This window comes from Phyllobates terribilis, unplaced genomic scaffold (assembly GCF_046119375.1).
Source record: "Phyllobates terribilis strain yellow unplaced genomic scaffold, ASM4611937v1 Scaffold_7__3_contigs__length_470593459, whole genome shotgun sequence".
NCBI lineage: Eukaryota > Metazoa > Chordata > Amphibia > Anura > Dendrobatidae > Phyllobates > Phyllobates terribilis.
Window position 1 is genome coordinate 439116242 of NW_027362767.1, and position 21882 is coordinate 439138123.

Genomic DNA, 21882 nt, shown 5'->3' on the forward strand with positions numbered 1-21882 from the left:
AATAGTGAGTGCAGCTCTAGGGTATAATACAGGATGTAACTCAGGATCAGTAATGTAATGTATGTACACAGTGACTCCATCAGCAGAATAGTGAGTGCAGCTCTGGAATATAATACAGGATGTAACTCAGGATCAGTAATGTAATGTATGTACACAGTGACAGCACCAGCAGAATAGTGAGTGCAGCTCTGGAGTATAATACAGCACACAGTGATGCTTAGCGTCCCTCTCAGCTGATATTACAGTCTCTTATCCAGTTTCCTGGAATCCTACACTGACAGAGACCTAATTTTGGAAACAGACAGATTTGGGGTGAACCCCAGCCCGATGCTAACAATCCCGGGACATCACAGAAATACTCCAGTGTTTTGCTCCGTCCACCTCAGGTCGGTGCAGGACGTCACCATAAAGGAATTTTCACTCTGTGACAGGATGCAGAGGCGGCGGCTGCTCCCGCATTCATCTCTGACACTTCTCTTCCATCTATCAGCAGCTCACAGAGACTTTCCAATCACAGAGCAGCGGAGCAGAAATATTCCCCATTACACTGGAGCCGGTATTCGCAGAGCACCTGCGCTGAGTCGTCTGCCGCTATACTCCAGTCACAGCCAAACCTGCACTCAGCATCCGGCTGCTTTTCTGTTGGCTCTCAGTTGCAGCACCTTCCACCCCTGCAGCCTCCTGATGTCAGATTTGATCTGAGATCCTCTGCTATAATAATAAATAATAATAATAATATCATCTAGAGGAAGAATCTGTGCTTTACACTACATGTTCTCTCCTTCGTAAGGCTACGATTTTTTGTTTTTTTTTTGCACGCTTGTTTTTTCCTCCTCTTATTCCAAATCGCCAGAACTTTTGTATTATTTTTTGCTAATAAACCCGAACGGGTCTCGTTTTGTGCGGGACGAGTTGTAGTGTTGAATGACACAAATCACTTTAGCATAAAATGTACAAAAAAATGGAAAAAAAACCCCAAACAAGTGGGAGGAAATGCTGACGAAAGCACCATCCGCCTCGGTCTTGGGGTTTCACGTTTTCGGTTTTCCTTGTGCAGCGATCAGGGACCAGGACTCTTCAGGTCGCTGCGATGACGGTGACACCAGGATTAGATCCTTCTTGTCCCCTATATTTTAGTGGGTAAAAAAAATTAACTCTGAAAATAAAACATTTAGTTTGTCACAATCGGAGATTCTTAACATTTCTATTTCCCGTCGATGGCGCGCGCGACCCCTTGTTTTCTGTGCGTCGACCTGTAGTTTTTATTGACATTACTTTGACTAGAGGATTTTATCGCTATTTTTTATTTTTTTTTTGCAGAGATTGAAACTGAAAAATAGTAATTTTTTTCTCTGATGATGAAGAAGACGAGGATGAATTAGTTGAATCTGAATCCTCCTGTTCTTCCGAACTACTAGATCCGGTATTAGGGGAAAAGTTTTTGGCTTTTTGAGGTTTCTTCCCCTTGCCCCCCTGAAGGGATCTAAAGGTATTCTCTACCTCCGTCTTAACTATAGACTTTATTTTCAGAGGCAAATCTTGGGGTTCCCCTCACAAGTTGTCTGCTATATGCATGAATTGCAGTCTTTTCACCCATGTAACAGGCAGCTCTTCAGGGCAGAGGGCACAATGAAACAAAGCACAAAGAAAAAGGGGTGCCCTAAATAAGAAAAGGGAACTTTCACGAAGATCACTTACCGATCTGATGCAACCTGGGGTATCGGGTCAGGAGGAGGAACCCTATCTGCAGACAGATTTCCTCTGGAGGTCAACGCCATGCTTGAGCCCTTGCTGCGCTGGGTAGACCTGCCAGACCGCCCTCTTCCACTGCTGCCAAGACCATGACGATGGGAAGTGTTCTCCTGCTCTTCTTTTGCGGGTTCTTCGAAAGTTGATCCAAAAGCTCCTGCTCCCTGGTTGCCTCCATTGCAAGATGGGGCCGTCAGAAAACTGCTTAGAGAGCTTTACTAGCACCTCCACGCTACTTTTGAGAGGAGGCAGCCTCTGGCGACCCGCCCCGCATTTTTTTTCCCCGGCCTCCGTGCCGGAGATCACTTCCGGTCACATGACCCCTTTATGCACGTCATAAGGAAGCACTTCCGGTGCGCATGCGCAGTTGGGATGCTCGGAAGCCCGGCACAAGCAGTGTGGGGCTGCGGCTGCGCTCCTTTCGCTCACTGGTGATGGCCCACAGAACCCAGCGGTGGCTCCTCAGGACACTGCGCCAGCCGAGGCAGGGAACCCCCGCTGCCAGGATCCGTCTGGCCTGAGACAACCTTGGATTCTTTCTGCTGAACTGCAGGTTCCCCGTCAAGGAGAGGAAACCAACTGATGCAGGGAGCGGTGCGGCCCTATATATCTGTAGGTTTCCTGTCCTTGAAGAGCGGATCCTCTCTCCGTGGTGCCGTCATGGGGGAGGGAGAAACTATATTTTCATAGATCGGACTTTTCAGGCCGCAGTGACGCTGAAGTTGCTTTTTCTTTCGTTTCCATATCTCTAACTGTGGATAAGTGCGGCGCTTAGAATATTTTGTTTTCCTTTACACTTTATCTCGTAGACCCTCTGGGGACTCGAGCCTGTGACCGTCCGATCGCTTGTTCTATAGATACTTGAATGTTGCAGCATATAGGAGAAATCATCATTTCTTATGAAGCCCACCAAGATGGTGACGACGGGGGTCTTCAGCGGGGCCCCCACTACCATGGCAGCCCATCTGCACCCCGCAGAAGTGCATTGCAGAAGGTGGGTGATGGGGACCTCAGTGGATGTCCCACCAGGAATACGCTGCTTACATGCCATGGTCAGACTGATCGCGGCATTTAAGGAGTTAAGCAGCAGTAATGGGAGCGAGCTCCATTTCCTGTGGTCACTGATGGAAGCCAGCGATATATCACCCGCACATGATGTGTGATGTACAGAGGAGGCAGGGTGGGATTACAGGGCTCTGATGGAAGCCGGCTATATATCACCCGCACATGATGTGTGATGTACAGAGGAGGCAGGGTGGGATTACAGGGCTCTGATGGAAGCTGCCGATATATCACCCGCACATGATGTGTGATGTACAGAGGAGGCAGGGTGGGATTACAGGGCTCTGATGGAAGCCGGCTATATATCACCCGCACACGATGTGTGATGTACAGAGGAGGCAGGGTGGGATTACAGGGCTCTGATGGAAGCTGCCAATATATCACCCGCACACGATGTGTGATGTACAGAGGAGGCAGGGTGGGATTACAGGGCACTGATGGAAGCTGCCAATATATCACCCGCACACGATGTGTGATGTACAGAGGAGGCAGGGTGGGATTACAGGGCTCTGATGGAAGCCGGCTATATATCACCCGCCATGATGTGTGATGTACAGAGGAGGCAGGGTGGGATTACAGGGCTCTGATGGAAGCCGGCGATATATCACCCGCACATGATGTGTGATGTACAGAGGAGGCAGGGTGGGATTACAGGGCTCTGATGGAAGCCGGCTATATATCACCCACACACGATGTGTGATGTACAGAGGAGGCAGGGTGGGATTACAGGGCTCTGATGGAAGCCGGCTATATATCACCCGCACATGATGTGTGATGTACAGAGGAGGCAGGGTGGGATTACAGGGCTCTGATGGAAGCTGCCGATATATCACCCGCACATGATGTGTGATGTACAGAGGAGGCAGGGTGGGATTACAGGGCTCTGATGGAAGCCGGCTATATATCACCCACACACGATGTGTGATGTACAGAGGAGGCAGGGTGGGATTACAGGGCTCTGATGGAAGCTGGCTATTTATCACCCGCACATGATGTGTGATGTACAGAGGAGGCAGGGTGGGATTACAGGGTTCTGATGGAAGCTGCCAATATATCACCCGCACACGATGTGTGATGTACAGAGGAGGCAGGGTGGGATTACAGGGCTCTGATGTAAGCCGGCTATATATCACCCGCACATGATGTGTGGTGTACATGTACAGAGGAGGCAGGGTGGGATTACTGCGCTCTGATGGAAGCTGCCAATATATCACCCGCACACGATGTGTGATGTACAGAGGAGGCAGGGTGGGATTACTGCGCTCTGATGTAAACCGGCTATATATCACCCGCACACGATGTGTGATGTACAGAGAAGGCAGGGTGGGATTACAGGGCTCTGATGGAAGCCGGCTATATATCACCCGCCATGATGTGTGATGTACAGAGGAGGCAGGGTGGGATTACAGGGCTCTGATGGAAGCCGGCGATATATCACCCGCACATGATGTGTGATGTACAGAGGAGGCAGGGTGGGATTACAGGGCTCTGATGGAAGCCGGCTATATATCACCCACACACGATGTGTGATGTACAGAGGAGGCAGGGTGGGATTACAGGGCTCTGATGGAAGCCGGCTATATATCACCCGCACATGATGTGTGATGTACAGAGGAGGCAGGGTGGGATTACAGGGCTCTGATGGAAGCTGCCGATATATCACCCGCACATGATGTGTGATGTACAGAGGAGGCAGGGTGGGATTACAGGGCTCTGATGGAAGCCGGCTATATATCACCCACACACGATGTGTGATGTACAGAGGAGGCAGGGTGGGATTACAGGGCTCTGATGGAAGCTGGCTATTTATCACCCGCACATGATGTGTGATGTACAGAGGAGGCAGGGTGGGATTACAGGGTTCTGATGGAAGCTGCCAATATATCACCCGCACACGATGTGTGATGTACAGAGGAGGCAGGGTGGGATTACAGGGCTCTGATGTAAGCCGGCTATATATCACCCGCACATGATGTGTGGTGTACATGTACAGAGGAGGCAGGGTGGGATTACTGCGCTCTGATGGAAGCTGCCAATATATCACCCGCACACGATGTGTGATGTACAGAGGAGGCAGGGTGGGATTACTGCGCTCTGATGTAAACCGGCTATATATCACCCGCACACGATGTGTGATGTACAGAGAAGGCAGGGTGGGATTACAGGGCTCTGATGGAAGCTGGCTATATATCACCCGCACATGATGTGTGATGTACAGAGGAGGCAGGGTGGGATTACAGGGCTCTGATGGAAGCCGGCTATATATCACCCGCACATGATGTGTGATGTACAGAGGAGGCAGGGTGGGATTACAGGGCTCTGATGGAAGCTGCCGATATATCACCCGCACACGATGTGTGATGTACAGAGGAGGCAGGGTGGGATTACAGGGCTCTGATGGAAGCTGCCGATATATCACCCGCACATGATGTGTGGTGTACAGAGGAGGCAGGGTGGGATTACAGGGCTCTGATGGAAGCTGCCGATATATCACCCGCACATGATGTGTGGTGTACAGAGGAGGCAGGGTGGGATTACAGGGCTCTGATGGAAGCCGGCTATATATCACCTGCACACGATATGTGATGTACAGAGGAGGCAGGGTGGGATTACAGGGCTCTGATGGAAGCTGCCGATATATCACCTGCACACGATGTGTGATGTACAGAGGAGGCAGGGTGGGATTACAGGGCTCTGATGGAAGCCGGCTATATATCACCCGCACATGATGTGTGATGTACAGAGGAGGCAGGGTGGGATTACAGGGCTCTTCGGCACTAACAGACTGGATACAACTGTAACAAAGCCTCAGCCGTGAGAAGTATCACACCCGTACAGGACACTGCCACTGTTTTCAGCTTGTGAGGATGCAGAGATGCAGAGGACGTTTCCGGCAGCTCCGGTGAGGACCTTGGTGCTGACGGCCATTGTATACAATCATGGGCACTCACCTGCAGAAGCACTGCGGGATCTCTCCCAGACCGTACATGTGGAACAGGAAAGGAGTATTGCCGTAGCGGCCGAGGCAGCGCAGGAAGTGTTGTGTCGCCTTCAGCCCGTCCGTGGTGCTGCTGGATCTGGACACCATCGCAATTGAGCAGAGGACAAAGTGCTGCAGGCTGGGGGACAACCGCTTATACTGGAGAAACTCCGAGAAAGTGCACTCCTTGTGATCTGTGTAGGAAACAGAGAAACTCACATTATGTTCTCTACTCCAAACACACACAAAGCTGCATAAAAAGCATCAGCTACACCACTCCTCTAAAGCCTACGACCAATAATGCAGGCACGCCGCTAACATGTATATACAATACAGGCGGAACGATACCCGCAAAGAAGGGAGGAAAAAGGGGCAGCGCATTCATCACAACAGCTCTGGATGTGACTGGAGGATAAGAAGTAATAAAGGGATTTACCACAGAAAGCTGCACGACATCTAAATAGAAGAGAGGAGAGAACTGATTCACAGACCCTGGTCCAAAGTTCACATCAGAGGCCCGTAGCCACAGCACAGAAGCCCGGCCAGGTACAGAAGCCAGCGGCCACTGCACAGAAGCCCTGCCCGGCACAGAAGCCAGCGGCCACTGCACAGAACCCCGGGCCGGTACAGAAGCCCTGCCCGGTACAGAAGCCTGTGGCCACTGCACAGAAGCCCGGCCAGGTACAGAAGCCCAGCCAGGTACAGAAGCCAGCGGCCACTGCACAGAAGCCCTGCCCGGCACAGAAGCCTGTGGCCACTGCACAGAAGCCCTGCCCGGTACAGAAGCCAGCGGCCACTGCACAAAACCCCGGCCTGGTACAGAAGCCCTGCCCGGCACAGAAGCCCTGCCCGGCACAGAAGCCTGTGGCCACTGCACAGAAGCCCTGCCCGGTACAGAAGCCCGGCCCGGCACAGAAGCCCTGCCCGGCACAGAAGCCTGTGGCCACTGCACAGAAGCCCTGCCCGGCACAGAAGCCTGTGGCCACTGCACAGAAGCCCTGCCCGGTACAGAAGCCCTGCCCGGTACAGACCCTGTGGCCACTGCGCAGAAGCCCTGCACGGTACAGAAGCCTGTGGTCACAGCACAGAAGCCTGTGGCCACTGCACAGAAGCCTGTGGTCACAGCACGGAAGCCCTGCCCGGTACAGAAGCCTGTGGCCACTGCACAGAAGCCCTGCACGGTACAGAAGCCTGTGGTCACAGCACAGAAGCCTGTGGCCACTGCACAGAAGCCCTGCCCGGTACAGAAGCCTGTGGCCACTGCACAGAAGCCCTGCCCGGTACAGAAGCCCTGCCCGGTACAGAAGCCTGTGGCCACTGCGCAGAAGCCTGTGGCCACTGCACAGAAGCCCTGCCCGGTACAGAAGCCTGTGGCCACTGCACAGAAGCCCTGCCCGGTACAGAAGCCCGTGGCCACAGCACAAAAGCCCTGCACGGTACAGAAGCCTGTGGTCACAGCACAGAAGCCTGTGGCCACTGCACAGAAGCCCTGCCCGGTACAGAAGCCTGTGGCCACTGCGCAGAAGCCCTGCACGGTACAGAAGCCTGTGGCCACTGCGCAGAAGCCCTGCCCGGCAGAGAAGTCCGTGGCCACAGCACAAAAGCCTGTGGCCACTGCACAGAAGCCCTGCCCGGCACAGAAGCCCTGCCCGGTACAGAAGCCTGTGGCCACTGCACAGAAGCCCTGCCCGGTACAGAAGCCCTGCCCGGCACAGAAGCCCTGCCCGGCACAGAAGCCCTGCCCAGTACAGAAGCCTGTGGCCACTGCACAGAAGCCCTGCCCGGTACAGAAGCCTGTGGCCACTGCACAGAAGCCCTGCCCGGTACAGAAGCCCGTGGCCACTGCACAGAAGCCCGTGGCCACTGCACAGAAGCCCTGCCCAGTACAGAAGCCCGTGGCCACTGCACAGAAGCCCTGCCCAGTACAGAAGCCTGTGGCCACTGCACAGAAGCCCTGCCCAGTACAGAAGCCTGTGGCCACTGCACAGAAGCCCTGCCCAGTACAAAATCCTGTGGCCACTGCACAGAAGCCCTGCCCAGTACAAAATCCTGTGGCCACTGCACAGAAGCCCTGCCCGGTACAGAAGCCCGTGGCCACTGCACAGAAGCCCTGCCCGGCACAGAAGCCTGTGCCCACTGCACAGAAGCCCTGCCCAGTAGAGAAGCCTGTGGCCACTGCACAGAAGCCCTGCCCGGTACAGAAGCCTGTGGCCACTGCACAGAAGCCCTGCCCGGTACAGAAGCCCTGCCCGGCACAGAAGCCTGTGACCACTGCACAGAAGCCCTGCCCGGCACAGAAGCCTGTGACCACTGCACAGAAGCACTGCCCGGTACAGAAGCCTGTGACCACTGCACAGAAGCACTGCCCGGTACAGAAGCCTGTGGCCACTGCACAGAAGCCCTGCCCGGTACAGAAGCCTGTGGCCACTGCACAGAAGCCCTGCCCGGTACAGAAGCCTGTGGCCACTGCACAGAAGCCCTGCCCGGTACAGAAGCCTGTGGCCACTGCACAGAAGCCCTGCCCGGTACAGAAGCCTGTGGCCACTGCACAGAAGCTATGCCCGGCACAGAAGCCCGGCCAGGTACAGAAGCCAGCGGCCACTGCACAGAACCCCGGCCCGGTACAGAAGCCCTGCCCGGTACAGAAGCCCTGCCCGGCACAGAAGCCCTGCCCGGCACAGAAGCCCTGCCCGGTACAGAAGCCTGTGGCCACTGCACAGAAGCCCTGCCCGGTACAGAAGCCCGGCCCGGCACAGAAGCCCTGCCTGGCACAGAAGCCCTGCCCGGCACAGAAGCCTGTGGCCACTGCGCAGAAGCCCTGCCCGGTACAGACCCTGTGGACACTGCGCAGAAGCCCTGCACGGTACAGAAGCCTGTGGCCACTGCACAGAAGCCTGTGGTCACAGCACAGAAGCCTGTGGCCACTGCACAGAAGCCCTGCCCGGTACAGAAGCCTGTGGCCACTGCACAGAAGCCCTGCCCAGTACAGAAGCCTGTGGCCACTGCGCAGAAGCCCTGCACGGTACAGAAGCCTGTGGCCACTGCACAGAAGCCTGTGGTCACAGCACAGAAGCCTGTGGCCACTGCACAGAAGCCCTGCCCGGTACAGAAGCCTGTGGCCACTGCACAGAAGCCCTGCCCGGTACAGAAGCCTGTGGCCACTGCACAGAAGCCCTGCCCGGTACAGACCCTGTGGCCACTGCGCAGAAGCCCTGCACGGTACAGACCCTGTGGCCACTGCGCAGAAGCCCTGCACGGTACAGAAGCCTGTGGTCACAGCACAGAAGCCTGTGGCCACTGCACAGAAGCCTGTGGTCACAGCACGGAAGCCTGTGGCCACTGCACAGAAGCCCTGCCCGGTACAGAAGCCTGTGGCCACTGCACAGAAGCCCTGCACGGTACAGAAGCCTGTGGTCACAGTACAGAAGCCTGTGGCCACTGCACAGAAGCCCTGCCCAGTACAGAAGCCTGTGGCCACTGCACAGAAGCCCTGCCCGGTACAGAAGCCCTGCCCGGTACAGAAGCCTGTGGCCACTGCGCAGAAGCCTGTGGCCACTGCACAGAAGCCCTGCTCGGTACAGACCCTGTGGCCACTGCGCAGAAGCCCTGCACGGTATAGAAGCCTGTGGCCACTGCACAGAAGCCCTGCTCGGTACAGACCCTGTGGCCACTGCGCAGAAGCCCTGCACGGTATAGAAGCCTGTGGCCACTGTACAGAAGCCCTGCCCAGTACAGAAGCCTGTGGCCACTGTACAGAAGCCCTGCCCGGTACAGAAGCCCGTGACCACTGTACAGAAGCCCTGCCCAGTACAGAAGCCCTGCCCGGTACAGAAGCCCGTGACCACTGTAAAGAAGCCCTGCCCAGTACAGAAGCATGTGGCCACTGTACAGAAGCCCTGCCCGGTACAGAAGCCTGTAGCCACTGCACAGAAGCCCTGCCAGGTACAGAAGCCCGTGGCCACTGTACAGACGCCCTGCCCAGTACAGAAGCCCGTGGCCACTGTACAGAAGCCCTGCCCGGTACAGAAGCTTGTGGCCACTGCACAGAAGCCCTGCCCGGTACAGAAGCCCGTGGCCACTGTACAGAAGCCCTGCCCAGTACAGAAGCCTGTGGCAACTGCACCGAAGCCCTGCCCAATACAGAAGCCTGCGGCCACTGCACCGAAGCCCGGGGCCACAGCACAGAAGCCCGGGGCCACTGCACAGAAGCCCTGCCAGGTACAGAAGCCCGGGGCCACTGCACAGAAGCCCTGCCCGGCACAGAAGCCCGGGGCCACTGCACAGAAGCCCGGCCCGGTACAGAAGCCAGGGGCCACTGCACAGAAGCTCTGCCAGGTACAGAAGCCCGGGGCCACTGCACAGAAGCCCTGCCCGGCACAGAAGCCCGTGGCCACTGCACAGAACTTCCTCCTATCTGCCAGGATCCCAGTGACGCCATCATTGCAGTGCACAGAAGCCTGTGGCCACTGCACAGAAGCCCTGCCAGGTACAGAAGCCCGTGGCCACTGTACAGAAGCCCGTGGCCACTGTACAGAAGCCCTGCCCAGTACAGAAGCCTGTGGCCACTGTACAGAAGCCCTGCCCAGTACAGAAGCCCGTGGCCACTGTACTGAATCCCTGCCCGGTACAGAAGCCCGTGACCACTGTACAGAAGCCCTGCCCAGTACAGAAGCCCGTGGCCACTGTACAGAAGCCCTGCCCGGTACAGAAGCCTGTGGCCACTGTACAGAAGCCCTGCCCAGTACAGAAGCATGTGGCCACTGTACAGAAGCCCTGCCCGGTACAGAAGCCTGTGGCCACTGTACAGAAGCCCTGGCCGGTACAGAAGCCCGTGGCCACTGTACAGAAGCCCTGCCCAGTACAGAAGCCCGTGGCCACTGTACAGAAGCCCGTGACCACTGTACAGAAGCCCTGCCCAGTACAGAAGCATGTGGCCACTGTACAGAAGCCCTGCCCGGTACAGAAGCCTGTGGCCACTGTACAGAAGCCCTGGCCGGTACAGAAGCCCGTGGCCACTGTACAGAAGCCCTGCCCAGTACAGAAGTCCGTGGCCACTGTACAGAAGCCCTGCCCAGTACAGAAGCCTGTGGCCACTGCACAGAAGCCCTGCCCAGTACAAAATCCTGTGGCCACTGCACAGAAGCCCTGCCCGGTACAGAAGCCCGTGGCCACTGTACAGAAGCCCTGCCCAGTACAGAAGCCCGTGGCCACTGTACAGAAGCCCTGCCCAGTACAGAAGCCTGTGGCCACTGCACCGAAGCCCTGCCCAGTACAGAAGCCCTGCCCAGTACAGAAGCCTGCGGCCACTGCACAGAAGCCCGGGGCCACTGCACATAAGCCCGGGGCCACTGCACAGAAGCCCTGCCAGGTACAGAAGCCTGGGGCCACTGCACAGAAGCCCTGCCCGGCACAGAAGCCCGGGGCCAATGCACAGAAGCCCGGTGCCACTGCACAGAAGCCCGGCCCGGTACAGAAGCCCGGGGCCACTGCACAGAAGCCCTGCCAGGTACAGAAGCCCGGGGCCACTGCACAGAAGCCCGGGGCCACTGCACAGAAGCCTGGCCCAGTACAGAAGCCTGTGGCCACTGCACAGAAGCCCTGCCAGGTACAGAAGCCCTGCCCAGTACAGAAGCCCGTGGCCACTGCACCGAAGCCCTGCCCAGTACAGAAGCCTGTGGCCACTGCACCGAAGCCCTGCCCAGTACAGAAGCCTGTGGCCACTGCACAGAAGCCCTGCCCAGTATAGAAGCCTGTGGCCACTGCACCGAAGCCCTGCCCAGTACAGAAGCCCTGCCCAGTACAGAAGCCTGTGGCCACTGCACCGAAGCCCTGCCCAGTACAGAAGCCCTGCCCAGTACAGAAGCCTGCGGCCACTGCACAGAAGCCCGGGGCCACTGCACAGAAGCCTGTGGCCACTGCACAGAAGCCCTGCCAGGTACAGAAGCCCGGGGCCACTGCACAGAAGCCTGGCCCGGTACAGAACTTCCTCCCATCTGCCGGGATCCCAGCGACGCCATCATTGCAGCGTGCCACACACAGGGCACTGCGCCAGCACCAATGGTCTGTGAATGGATTCCCTGATCTCTAACCAATGGACAGGAAACATATCAGATCTTAGAGCCAATAGATCTAGCAATGAGAGATCTTTCCACACTGGACAGTACCTTGATATTCTTCTGGATGCTGCTCGTAGTCTGCACAGAACGTCAGGAACTTCATCAGCGTTCTCTTCTCGATCATAGACAGCTGTTTGCTGGAGAAGACGTCGGCCCGAGAACACGGCACCTACCGAGGAGAGGACATCCCGTGTTACGCTGGATCATTTCTATAAATTCTGACTTTCCGGATTCTTGCTCCGCCGACCTGATGGCCACTAATCCTAATAACTAACCTGCTCGATCTTGTCGTGGTGGTAGGTGAGGATCCGGGTGACGTTCTTGAATTCTGTGTAGCGGCTGACGTTGGATTTTATCAGCAGATCGATTAACAGTCCACGAGAATATAGAAACTGCAGAGAAAAGAGAGCGACCGATGAGAGGAGATCTGTACAGCGCAGCAGAACGTGTCTGAGATATACACAGTAACGAGAGACAGACTGCGCGTTCCCTCCTAGACACGGGCATGAAAAACATGTGACATTTCATCCATCTGGCAACCAATGGTTCAGAAATTCCAGACGAGCAGAATAGTCCAGGATTCCTGGGTTTTGGTGCTGTATTTATGCACTGTGCAAGGTTCTGGTACTACATTTTTCTTATGCGCTTAGCTTTGGTGCTGTATATATGGTGTGAGTTTGTTTTTATGTTGTAATAATTTAACGACCTTGGTTCTACATTTATGTCATTAGTGTGAATCCAGGATTCATGTCACAAGTTCAGCATAGTGTTCTGTACACTTTATGGTTCTGCACTGTATTTATGTAGCAGGCTTGTTACTGGTACTGTATTTATGTAGCATGCTTGTTACTGGTACTGTATTTATGTAGCATGCTTGTTACTGGTACTGTATTTATGTAGCATGCTTGTTACTGGTACTGTATTTATGTAGCATGCTTGTTACTGGTACTGTATTTATGTAGCAGGCTTGTTACTGGTACTGTATTTATGTAGCAGGCTTGTTACTGGTACTGTATTTATGTAGCATGCTTGTTACTGGTACTGTATTTATGTAGCAGGCTTGTTACTGGTATTGTATTTATGTAGCAGGCTTGTTACTGGTACTGTATTTATGTAGCATGCTTGTTACTGGTACTGTATTTATGTAGCAGGCTTGTTACTGGTATTGTATTTATGTAGCAGGCTTGTTACTGGTACTGTATTTATGTAGCAGGCTTGTTACTGGTACTGTATTTATGTAGCAGGCTTGTTACTGGTACTGTATTTATGTAGCAGGCTTGTTACTGGTACTGTATTTTTGTAGCATGCTTGTTACTGGTACTGCATTTATGTAGCATGCTTGTTACTGGTACTGTATTTATGTAGCATGCTTGTTACTGGTACTGTATTTATGTAGCAGGCTTGTTACTGGTACTGTATTTATGTAGCAGGCTTGTTACTGGTATTGTATTTATGTAGCAGGCTTGTTACTGGTACTGTATTTATGTAGCATGCTTGTTACTGGTATTGTATTTATGTAGCAGGCTTGTTACTGGTACTGTATTTATGTAGCAGGCTTGTTACTGGTACTGTATTTATGTAGCAGGCTTGTTACTGGTATTGTATTTATGTAGCAGGCTTGTTACTGGTACTGTATTTTTGTAGCATGCTTGTTACTGGTACTGTATTTATGTAGCATGCTTGTTACTGGTACTGTATTTATGTAGCAGGCTTGTTACTGGTACTGTATTTTATATGCCTCAAGTACTGTACTCATGATTCTGCTGCTTCATATAGTTAATGAGCTTGGCTGGGGTACCGTGTATCTAAGCTTAGTTCTGCTATTTATTTTTACTAGCTTGGTGCTGGTACTATATTTATGTACTGTGCTTGGTTCTGATATCATATATTAGGTTTTAACTGGTTTATGGTACGATAATTATGTGATGAGCTTGGTTCTGATACTGTATTCTTGCTATAACTTTTGGTCTAGTACTGTAAATGAGATTTGTTATGGATCTGTACTTATATCATTAGCTAGCTTCTGACAGTATGCACAGTGCTTGGGTTTGGTACTGCATATATGTTATCAGCTTAATTCTGGACCTCTTTTTTCATGTAATGTGCCTGGTCCTGCTACTGTATCCCTGTTATGAGCCTGGATCTGTACCTCTGTTATGCGCCTGGATCTGTACCTCTGTTATGCGCCTGGATCTGTGCCTGGTTCTGTACCTCTGTTATGTGCCTGGTTCTGTACCTCTGTTATGAGCCTGGTTCTGTACCTCTGTTATGCGCCTGGTTCTGTACCTCTGTTATGCGCCTGGTTCTGTACCTCTGTTATGTGCCTGGTTCTGTACCTCTGTTATGCGCCTGGTTCTATACCTCTGTTATGAGCCTGGTTCTGTACCTCTGTTATGAGCCTGGTTCTGTACCTCTGTTATGAGCCTGGTTCTGTACCTCTGTTATGAGCCTGGTTCTGTATCTCTGTTGTGAGCTTGATTCTGGTACGGTCTCTTATGAGCCTGGTTCTGGTTCGAGCGTGGTTCTGGTACTGTATTTCTTTTATGAACTTGGGGGGTGGGGGGGGGGTGGAATGGTACGTATAAATTTAAGAAGTGGCAAACTAATTTCCATTCCCCCATGGTAGAGGGTACTTAATTTTGCATAATTTAGGGTCAATTTCTGTTAACTACAATATTAAATAATTACATTTCACATGAATATACATTGTATTTGTAATATAGTAATACTGTATGTATAAAAGTAGATATCGCGTTCTGCGTCACTTTGCACCCCGGGAACGCGGCACCTGGATCTCTGTCATCCAAGCCCACCAACCTGTTGTAAAAAAACCCAAGAGTCGTCTCCTGCCTGTGAGATCTGACATTGCTGCTAAATGCGTCCAGAGTAAATGATTTTTCAGCCTAATCCATCCTCAGGAACTCAATTATGTCTTTGATTTGCAGCAAGACAGAGAGACTGATCACGGTGATGAATCGCGGAGGCAGCGGATCCTCTCGCTCCGAAAAAAGACATTTCTTCTCGGTTCACATCTATATTATGAGATGAAAAGTGAAGCCGGGATCATTAATATTCATTCCCTCTGCAAGGTGCAATTATTAAAAGGAAAAAAAAAAGGATTTATAGGAAAATAAACCATAAGAGCTAATTAAGTGGATAGGATCAGTCAGTCGTGGCCGGCGGCGAGCAGAGAAAAGTAAATATTAGATGTAACGAAGGAGATAACAAGTCACTGGATAACACATCCTGTCACTATAATGGAAGCCAAAGACAGGCAGGGGATCAGCCCGGAAAAGAACGCTGTCCCTTTAAATAGAAAAATAAAATTCAATAAAAGTTCTTTAATCATTTTTAATCTTCCGGCAAATTACAAAATATGGAGTCTGCTTGTAGGAAAGCTGGACGACAACGGAAAGGCAGATATCACAGCTGTGAGGCAGAAAACCGCAACTGCTCAGTCATCCGGAGAGGAGGAAAACACCTGCAGAATCAAGGAAGAAACCTGAGAAAGAGGAGGTAACGCCAACAGGCAGACCTAGCTACAGAGCGAGTGCAGCTCTGGAGTATAATACAGGAGGTAACTCAGGATCAGTAATGTAATGTATGTACACAGTGACTGCACCAGCAGAATAGTGAGTGCAGCTCTGGAGTATAATACAGGATGCAACTCAGGATCAGTAATGTAATGTATGTACACAGTGACTGCACCAGCAGAATAGTGAGTGCAGCTCTGGAGTATAATACAGGATGTAACTCAGGATCAGTAATGTAATGTATGTACACAGTGACTGCACCAGCAGAATAGTGAGTGCAGCTCTGGAGTATAATACAGGATGTAACTCAGGATCAGTACAGGATCAGTAATGTAATGTATGTACACAGTGACTGCACCAGCAGAATAGTGAGTGCAGCTCTGGAGTATAATACAGGATGTAACTCAGGATCAGTAATGTAATGTATGTACACAGTGACTGCACCAGCAGAATAGTGAGTGCAGCTCTGGAGTATAATACAGGATGTAACTCAGGATCAGTAATGTAATGTATGTACACAGTGACTGCACCAGCAGAATAGTGAGTGCAGCTCTGGAGTATAATACAGGATGTAACTCAGGATCAGTAATGTAATGTATGTACACAGTGACTGCACCAGCAGAATAGTGAGTGCAGCTCTGGAGTATAATACAGGATGTAACTCAGGATCAGTAAAGGATCAGTAATGTAATGTATGCACACAGTGACTGCACCAGCAGAATAGTGAGTGCAGCTCTGGAGTATAATACAGGATGTAACTCAGGATCAGTACAGGATCAGTAATGTAATGTATGCACACAGTGACTGCACCAGCAGAATAGTGAGTGCAGCTCTGGAGTATAATACAGGATGCAACTCAGGATCAGTAATGTAATGTATGTACACAGTGACTGCACCAGCAGAATAGTGAGTGCAACTCTGGAGTATAATACAGGATGTAACTCAGGATCAGTAATGTAATGTATGTACACAGTGACTGCACCAGCAGAATAGTGAGTGCAGCTCTGGAGTATAATACAGGATGTAACTCAGGATCAGTACAGGATAAGTAATGTAATGTATGCACACAGTGACTGCACCAGCAGAATAGTGAGTGCAGCTCTGGAGTATAATACAGGATGCAACTCAGGATCAGTAATGTAATGTATGTACACAGTGACTGCACCAGCAGAATAGTGAGTGCAGCTCTGGAGTATAATACAGGATGTAACTCAGGATCAGTAATGTAATGTATGTACACAGTGACTGCACCAGCAGAATAGTGAGTGCAGCTCTGGAGTATAATACAGGATGTAACTCAGGATCAGTAATGTAATGTATGTACACAGTGACTGCACCAGCAGAATAGTGAGTGCAGCTCTGGAGTATAATACAGGATGTAACTCAGGATCAGTACAGGATCAGTAATGTAATGTGTGTACACAGTGACTGCACCAGCAGAATAGTGAGTGCAGCTCTGGAGTATAATACAGGATGTAACTCAGGATCAGTACAGGATCAGTAATGTAATGTATGCACACAGTGACTGCACCAGCAGAATAGTGAGTGCAGCTCTGGAGTATAATACAGGATGCAACTCAGGATCAGTAATGTAATGTATGTACACAGTGACTGCACCAGCAGAATAGTGAGTGCAGCTCTGGAGTATAATACAGGATGTAACTCAGGATCAGTAATGTAATGTATGTACACAGTGACTGCACCAGCAGAATAGTGAGTGCAGCTCTGGAGTATAATACAGGATGTAACTCAGGATCAGTAATGTAATGTATGTACACAGTGACTGCACCAGCAGAATAGTGAGTGCAGCTCTGGAGTATAATACAGGATGTAACTCAGGATCAGTAATGTAATGTATGTACACAGTGACTGCACCAGCAGAATAGTGAGTGCAGCTCTGGAGTATAATACAGGATGTAACTCAGGATCAGTACAGGATAAGTAATGTAATGTATGTACACAGTGACTGCACCAGCAGAATAGTGAGTGCAGCTCTGGAGTATAATACAGGATGTAACTCAGGATCAGTAATGTAATGTATGTACACGGTGACTGCACCAGCAGAATAGCGAGTGCAGCTCTGGAGTATAATACAGGAGGTAACTCAGGATCAGTAATGTAATGTATGTACACAGTGACTGCACCAGCAGAATAGTGAGTGCAGCTCTGAAGTATAATACAGGATGTAACTCAGGATGAGTAATGTAATGTATGTACACAGTGACTGCACCAGCAGAATAGTGAGTGCAGCTCTGGAGTATAATACAGGATGTAACTCAGGATCAGTAATGTAATGTATGTACACAGTGACTGCACCAGCAGAATAGCGAGTGCAGCTCTGGAGTATAATACAGGAGGTAACTCAGGATCAGTACAGGATCAGTAACGTAATGTATGTACACAGTGACTGCACCAGCAGAATAGTGAGTGCAGCTGTGGATTATAGTACAATTTATAAATCAGAATTGCCACAGAATAATTAAATGGGGTTATTCACCTTTTAGGCCTTTTTTTCGTTACATGCATTTATTTGGGGCTAAAAATCTTTTTTGAAGTTGGGTTTCATCACATATTTTGCACTGTTTGGCTTTTCCATTGTTTTTCTGCACTTTCAACTATAAGGTGGTCTGTTGTAATAAATCCGCTGAGAGGAGCTGAGGACTTGTAATATCACCAGCTCCGTGTCTGGACCATCACAGCAGGATGACTTAAGGAGGTCATGTAGAATAGTTTATATAATGACAATTACTACAGAATATGAAGTAACACAATGTAAGTGACTGCACAGCTACTTCACATCCACTCACCTTGGAGACCAGGTCGATATTGAATCTCCTTCCTTCTCGGACTATATCCGAGTAGGTGACATTTCTCCGGGACTCAGCCTGATTCCCCGGTCCGGCATCCACCTCATTGACATCCCCGGGGGCTCGGTCCCCGTCCCCCAACTCTTCCTGGCTAGCGCTGGCTGAGCACTCGTCCTGCGACTCTGCTGTCACATGTGGCTGCTCCGCATTATCCACATTCTGAGAGGAAGTGGCGGAGAGAGCGTCCGACTCCATGGACTCAGTGGTTAAGAGCTCAGGATTTACACAGAGCGACCCGACTTCCTGAACATTCTCCGAATCTTCATTTCTAGAGAGAAAAAAAAAACAGAAAAATAAAAAGTTACATCCAGTATTATACCACAGAGCTGCACTCACTATTCTGCTGGAGCAGTCACTGTGTACATACATTACATTACTGATCCTGAGTTACACCCTGTATTATACTCCAGAGCTGCACTCACTATTCTGCTGGAGCAGTCACTGTGTACATACATTACATTACTGATCCTGAGTTACATCCTGTATTATACCACAGAGCTGCACTCACTATTCTGCTGGAGCAGTCACTGTGTACATACATTACATTACTGATCCTGAGTTACATCCTGTATTATACTCCAGAGCTGCACTCACTATTCTGCTGGAGCAGTCACTGTGTACATACATTACATTACTGATCCGGAGTTACCTCCTGTATTATACTCCAGAGCTGCACTCACTATTCTGCTGGTGCAGTCACTGTGTACATACATTACAGACCAAAAGTTTGGACACACCTTCTCATTTAAAGATTTTTCTGTATTTTCATGACTATGAAAATTGTACATTCACACTGAAGGCATCAAAACTATGAATTACCACATGTGGAATTATATACTTAACAAAAAAGTGTGAAACAACTGAAAATATGTCTTATATTCTAGGTTCTTCAAAGTAGCCACCTTTTGCTTTGATGACTGCTTTGCACACTCTTGCGTTCTCTTGATGAGCTTCAAGAGGTAGTCACTGGAAATGGTCTTTCAACAATCTTGAAGGAGTTCCCAGAGATGCTTAGCACTTGTTGGCCCTTTTGCCTTCACTCTGCGGTCCAGCTCACCCCAAACCATCTCGATTGGGTTCAGGTCTGGTGACTGTGGAGGCCAGGTCATCTGGCGTAGCCCCCCATCACTCTCCTTCTTGGTCAAATAGCCCTTACACAGCCTGGAGGTGTGTTTGGGGTCATTGTCCTGTTGAAAAATAAATGATGGTCCAACTAAACGCAAACCGGATGGAATAGCATGCCACTGCAAGATGCTGTGGTAGCCATGCTGGTTCAGTATGACTTCAATTTTGAATAAATCCCCAATAGTGTCACCAGCAAAGCCCCCCCACACCATCACACCTCCTCCTCCATGCTTCACGGTGGGAACCAGGCATGTAGAGTCCATCCGTTCACCTTTTCTGCGTCGCACAAAGACACGGTGGTGGGAACCAAAGATCTCAAATTTGGACTCATCAGACCAAAGCACAGATTTCCACTGGTCTAATGTCCATTCCTTGTGTTCTTTAGCCCAAACAAGTCTCTTCTGCTTGTTGCCTGTCCTTAGCAGTGGTTTCCTAGCAGCTATTTTACCATGAAGGCCTGCTGCACAAAGTCTCCTCTTAACAGTTGTTGTAGAGATGTGTCTGCTGCTAGAACTCTGTGTGGCATTGACCTGGTCTCTAATCTGAGCTGCTGTCAACCTGCGATTTCTGAGGCTGGTGACTTGGATAAACTTATTCCCAGAAGCAGAGGTGACTCTTGGTCTTCCTTTCCTGGGGCGGTCCTCATGTGAGCCAGTTTCTTTGTAGCGCTTGATGGTTTTTGCAACTGCACTTGGGGACACTTTCAAAGTTTTCTCAATTTTTCGCACTGACTGACCTTCATTTCTTAAAGTAATGATGGCCACTCGTTTTTCTTTACTTAGCTGCGTTTTTCTTGCCATAATACAAATTCTAACAGTCTATTCAGTAGGACTATCAGCTGTGTATCCACCAGACTTCTGCACAACACAACTGATGGTCCCAACCCCATTTATAAGGCAAGAAATCCCACTTATTAAACCTGACAGGGCACACCTGTGAAGTGAAAACCATTTCCGGTGACTACCTCTTGAAGCTCATCAAGAGAATGCCAAGAGTGTGCAAAGCAGTCATCAAAGCAAAAGGTGGCTACTTTGAAGAACCTAGAATATAAGACATATTTTCAGTTGTTTCACACTTTTTTGTTAAGTATATAATTCCACATGTGGTAATTCATAGTTTTGATGCCTTCAGTGTGAATGTACAATTTTCATGTCATGAAAATACAGAAAAATCTTTAAATGAGAAGGTGTGTCCAAACTTTTGGTCTGTACTGTACATTACATTACTGATCCTGAGTTACCTCCTGTATTATACTCCAGAGCTGCACTCACTATTCTGCTGGTGCAGTCACTGTGGACATACATTACATTACTGATCCTGAGTTACATCCTGTATTATACTCCAGAGCTGCACTCACTATTCTGCTGGTGCAGTCACTGTGTACATACATTACATTACTGATCCTGAGTTACAGACTGTATTATACTCCAGAGCTGCACTCACTATTCTGCTGGTGCAGTCACTGTGTACATACATTACATTACTGATCCTGAGTTACATGCTGTATTATACTCCAGAGCTGCACTCACTATTCTGCTGGTGCAGTCACTGTGTACATACATTACATTACTGATCCTGAGTTACATCCTGTATTATTCTCCAGAGCTGCACTCACTATTCTGCTGGAGTAAATGAGAATACGCAATGTAATCCATGTACACAGTGAATGCACCAGCAGAATAGTGAGTGCAGCTCTGGAGTATAATACAGGATGTAACTCAGGATCAGTAATGTAATCCATGTAGACAGTGAATGCACCAGCAGAATAGTGAGTGCAGCTCTTGGTTGGACATTCGGCGGGCAGGTAAATGTGAACGATAGTCTGTCTGTCTCGCTCTGTATAGCTGTTATACTGACAGTGAGCAGAGATTGGTGAGGACGTTGCATTTGTCCCTGTTCTTGCAGCGCCCCTCACAGTGATCTTGGGGGATTTGGACATTGCGGCAGATAACGGTGCGGTCTCCGGTCTATAAACAATCTGTTGTCAGTCCTGTGTTTACACAACAGGTAACGGCGGAATCCGAGGACTCAGCGCCGGGGGGTGACACCGCGGTCAGCCAGACGTAACATCCTGGGAACAACAGACCCTGGACACCCGAGCGTTAGCGGCACAGTGAGCGCCCCCTGCGCGAGATTCACAGAGGAAATGCAGATGAGCAGGTTTTTTCTCTTTATTTAGGTTAATGCTGTCGGGTTAATGATGGTTCCTGCTTGATCTCACGCTCTGCGCACATTTTGTGCTGAACACGCTCAGACGCCGCAGCTCGGGTTTCCGCCTCGCTGGACAATGATTTTTCGTGTGTAATAATCGGTGATGTGCGACAGAAAAAATAATAAATAAAAATCGACCTTATAAAGAGTTGCGGGGGTGGGGGACGTCTGTGCGGATTCTGCCCAATTACTGATTATTATCAGGACACAGGAAAAACAAAAAAAAAACACCTGCAGAA

The 21882-nt window shown here is 50.3% G+C and overlaps 1 protein-coding gene across 1 annotated transcript in view; it reads right to left on the reverse strand.

The window, feature by feature from the left end:
• Window positions 1–21882, reverse strand: part of CHM (CHM Rab escort protein) — a 164511-nt gene that overhangs the window by 55577 nt on the left and 87052 nt on the right. The window contains exons 5-8 of the mRNA XM_073642172.1: window positions 18248–18575; window positions 12183–12299; window positions 11956–12076; window positions 5763–5985 (exon numbers count right to left, since the gene is read on the reverse strand). Coding sequence (XP_073498273.1) covers window positions 5763–5985; window positions 11956–12076; window positions 12183–12299; window positions 18248–18575 — 789 coding nt within the window. The remainder of the gene's footprint in view (window positions 1–5762; window positions 5986–11955; window positions 12077–12182; window positions 12300–18247; window positions 18576–21882) is intronic.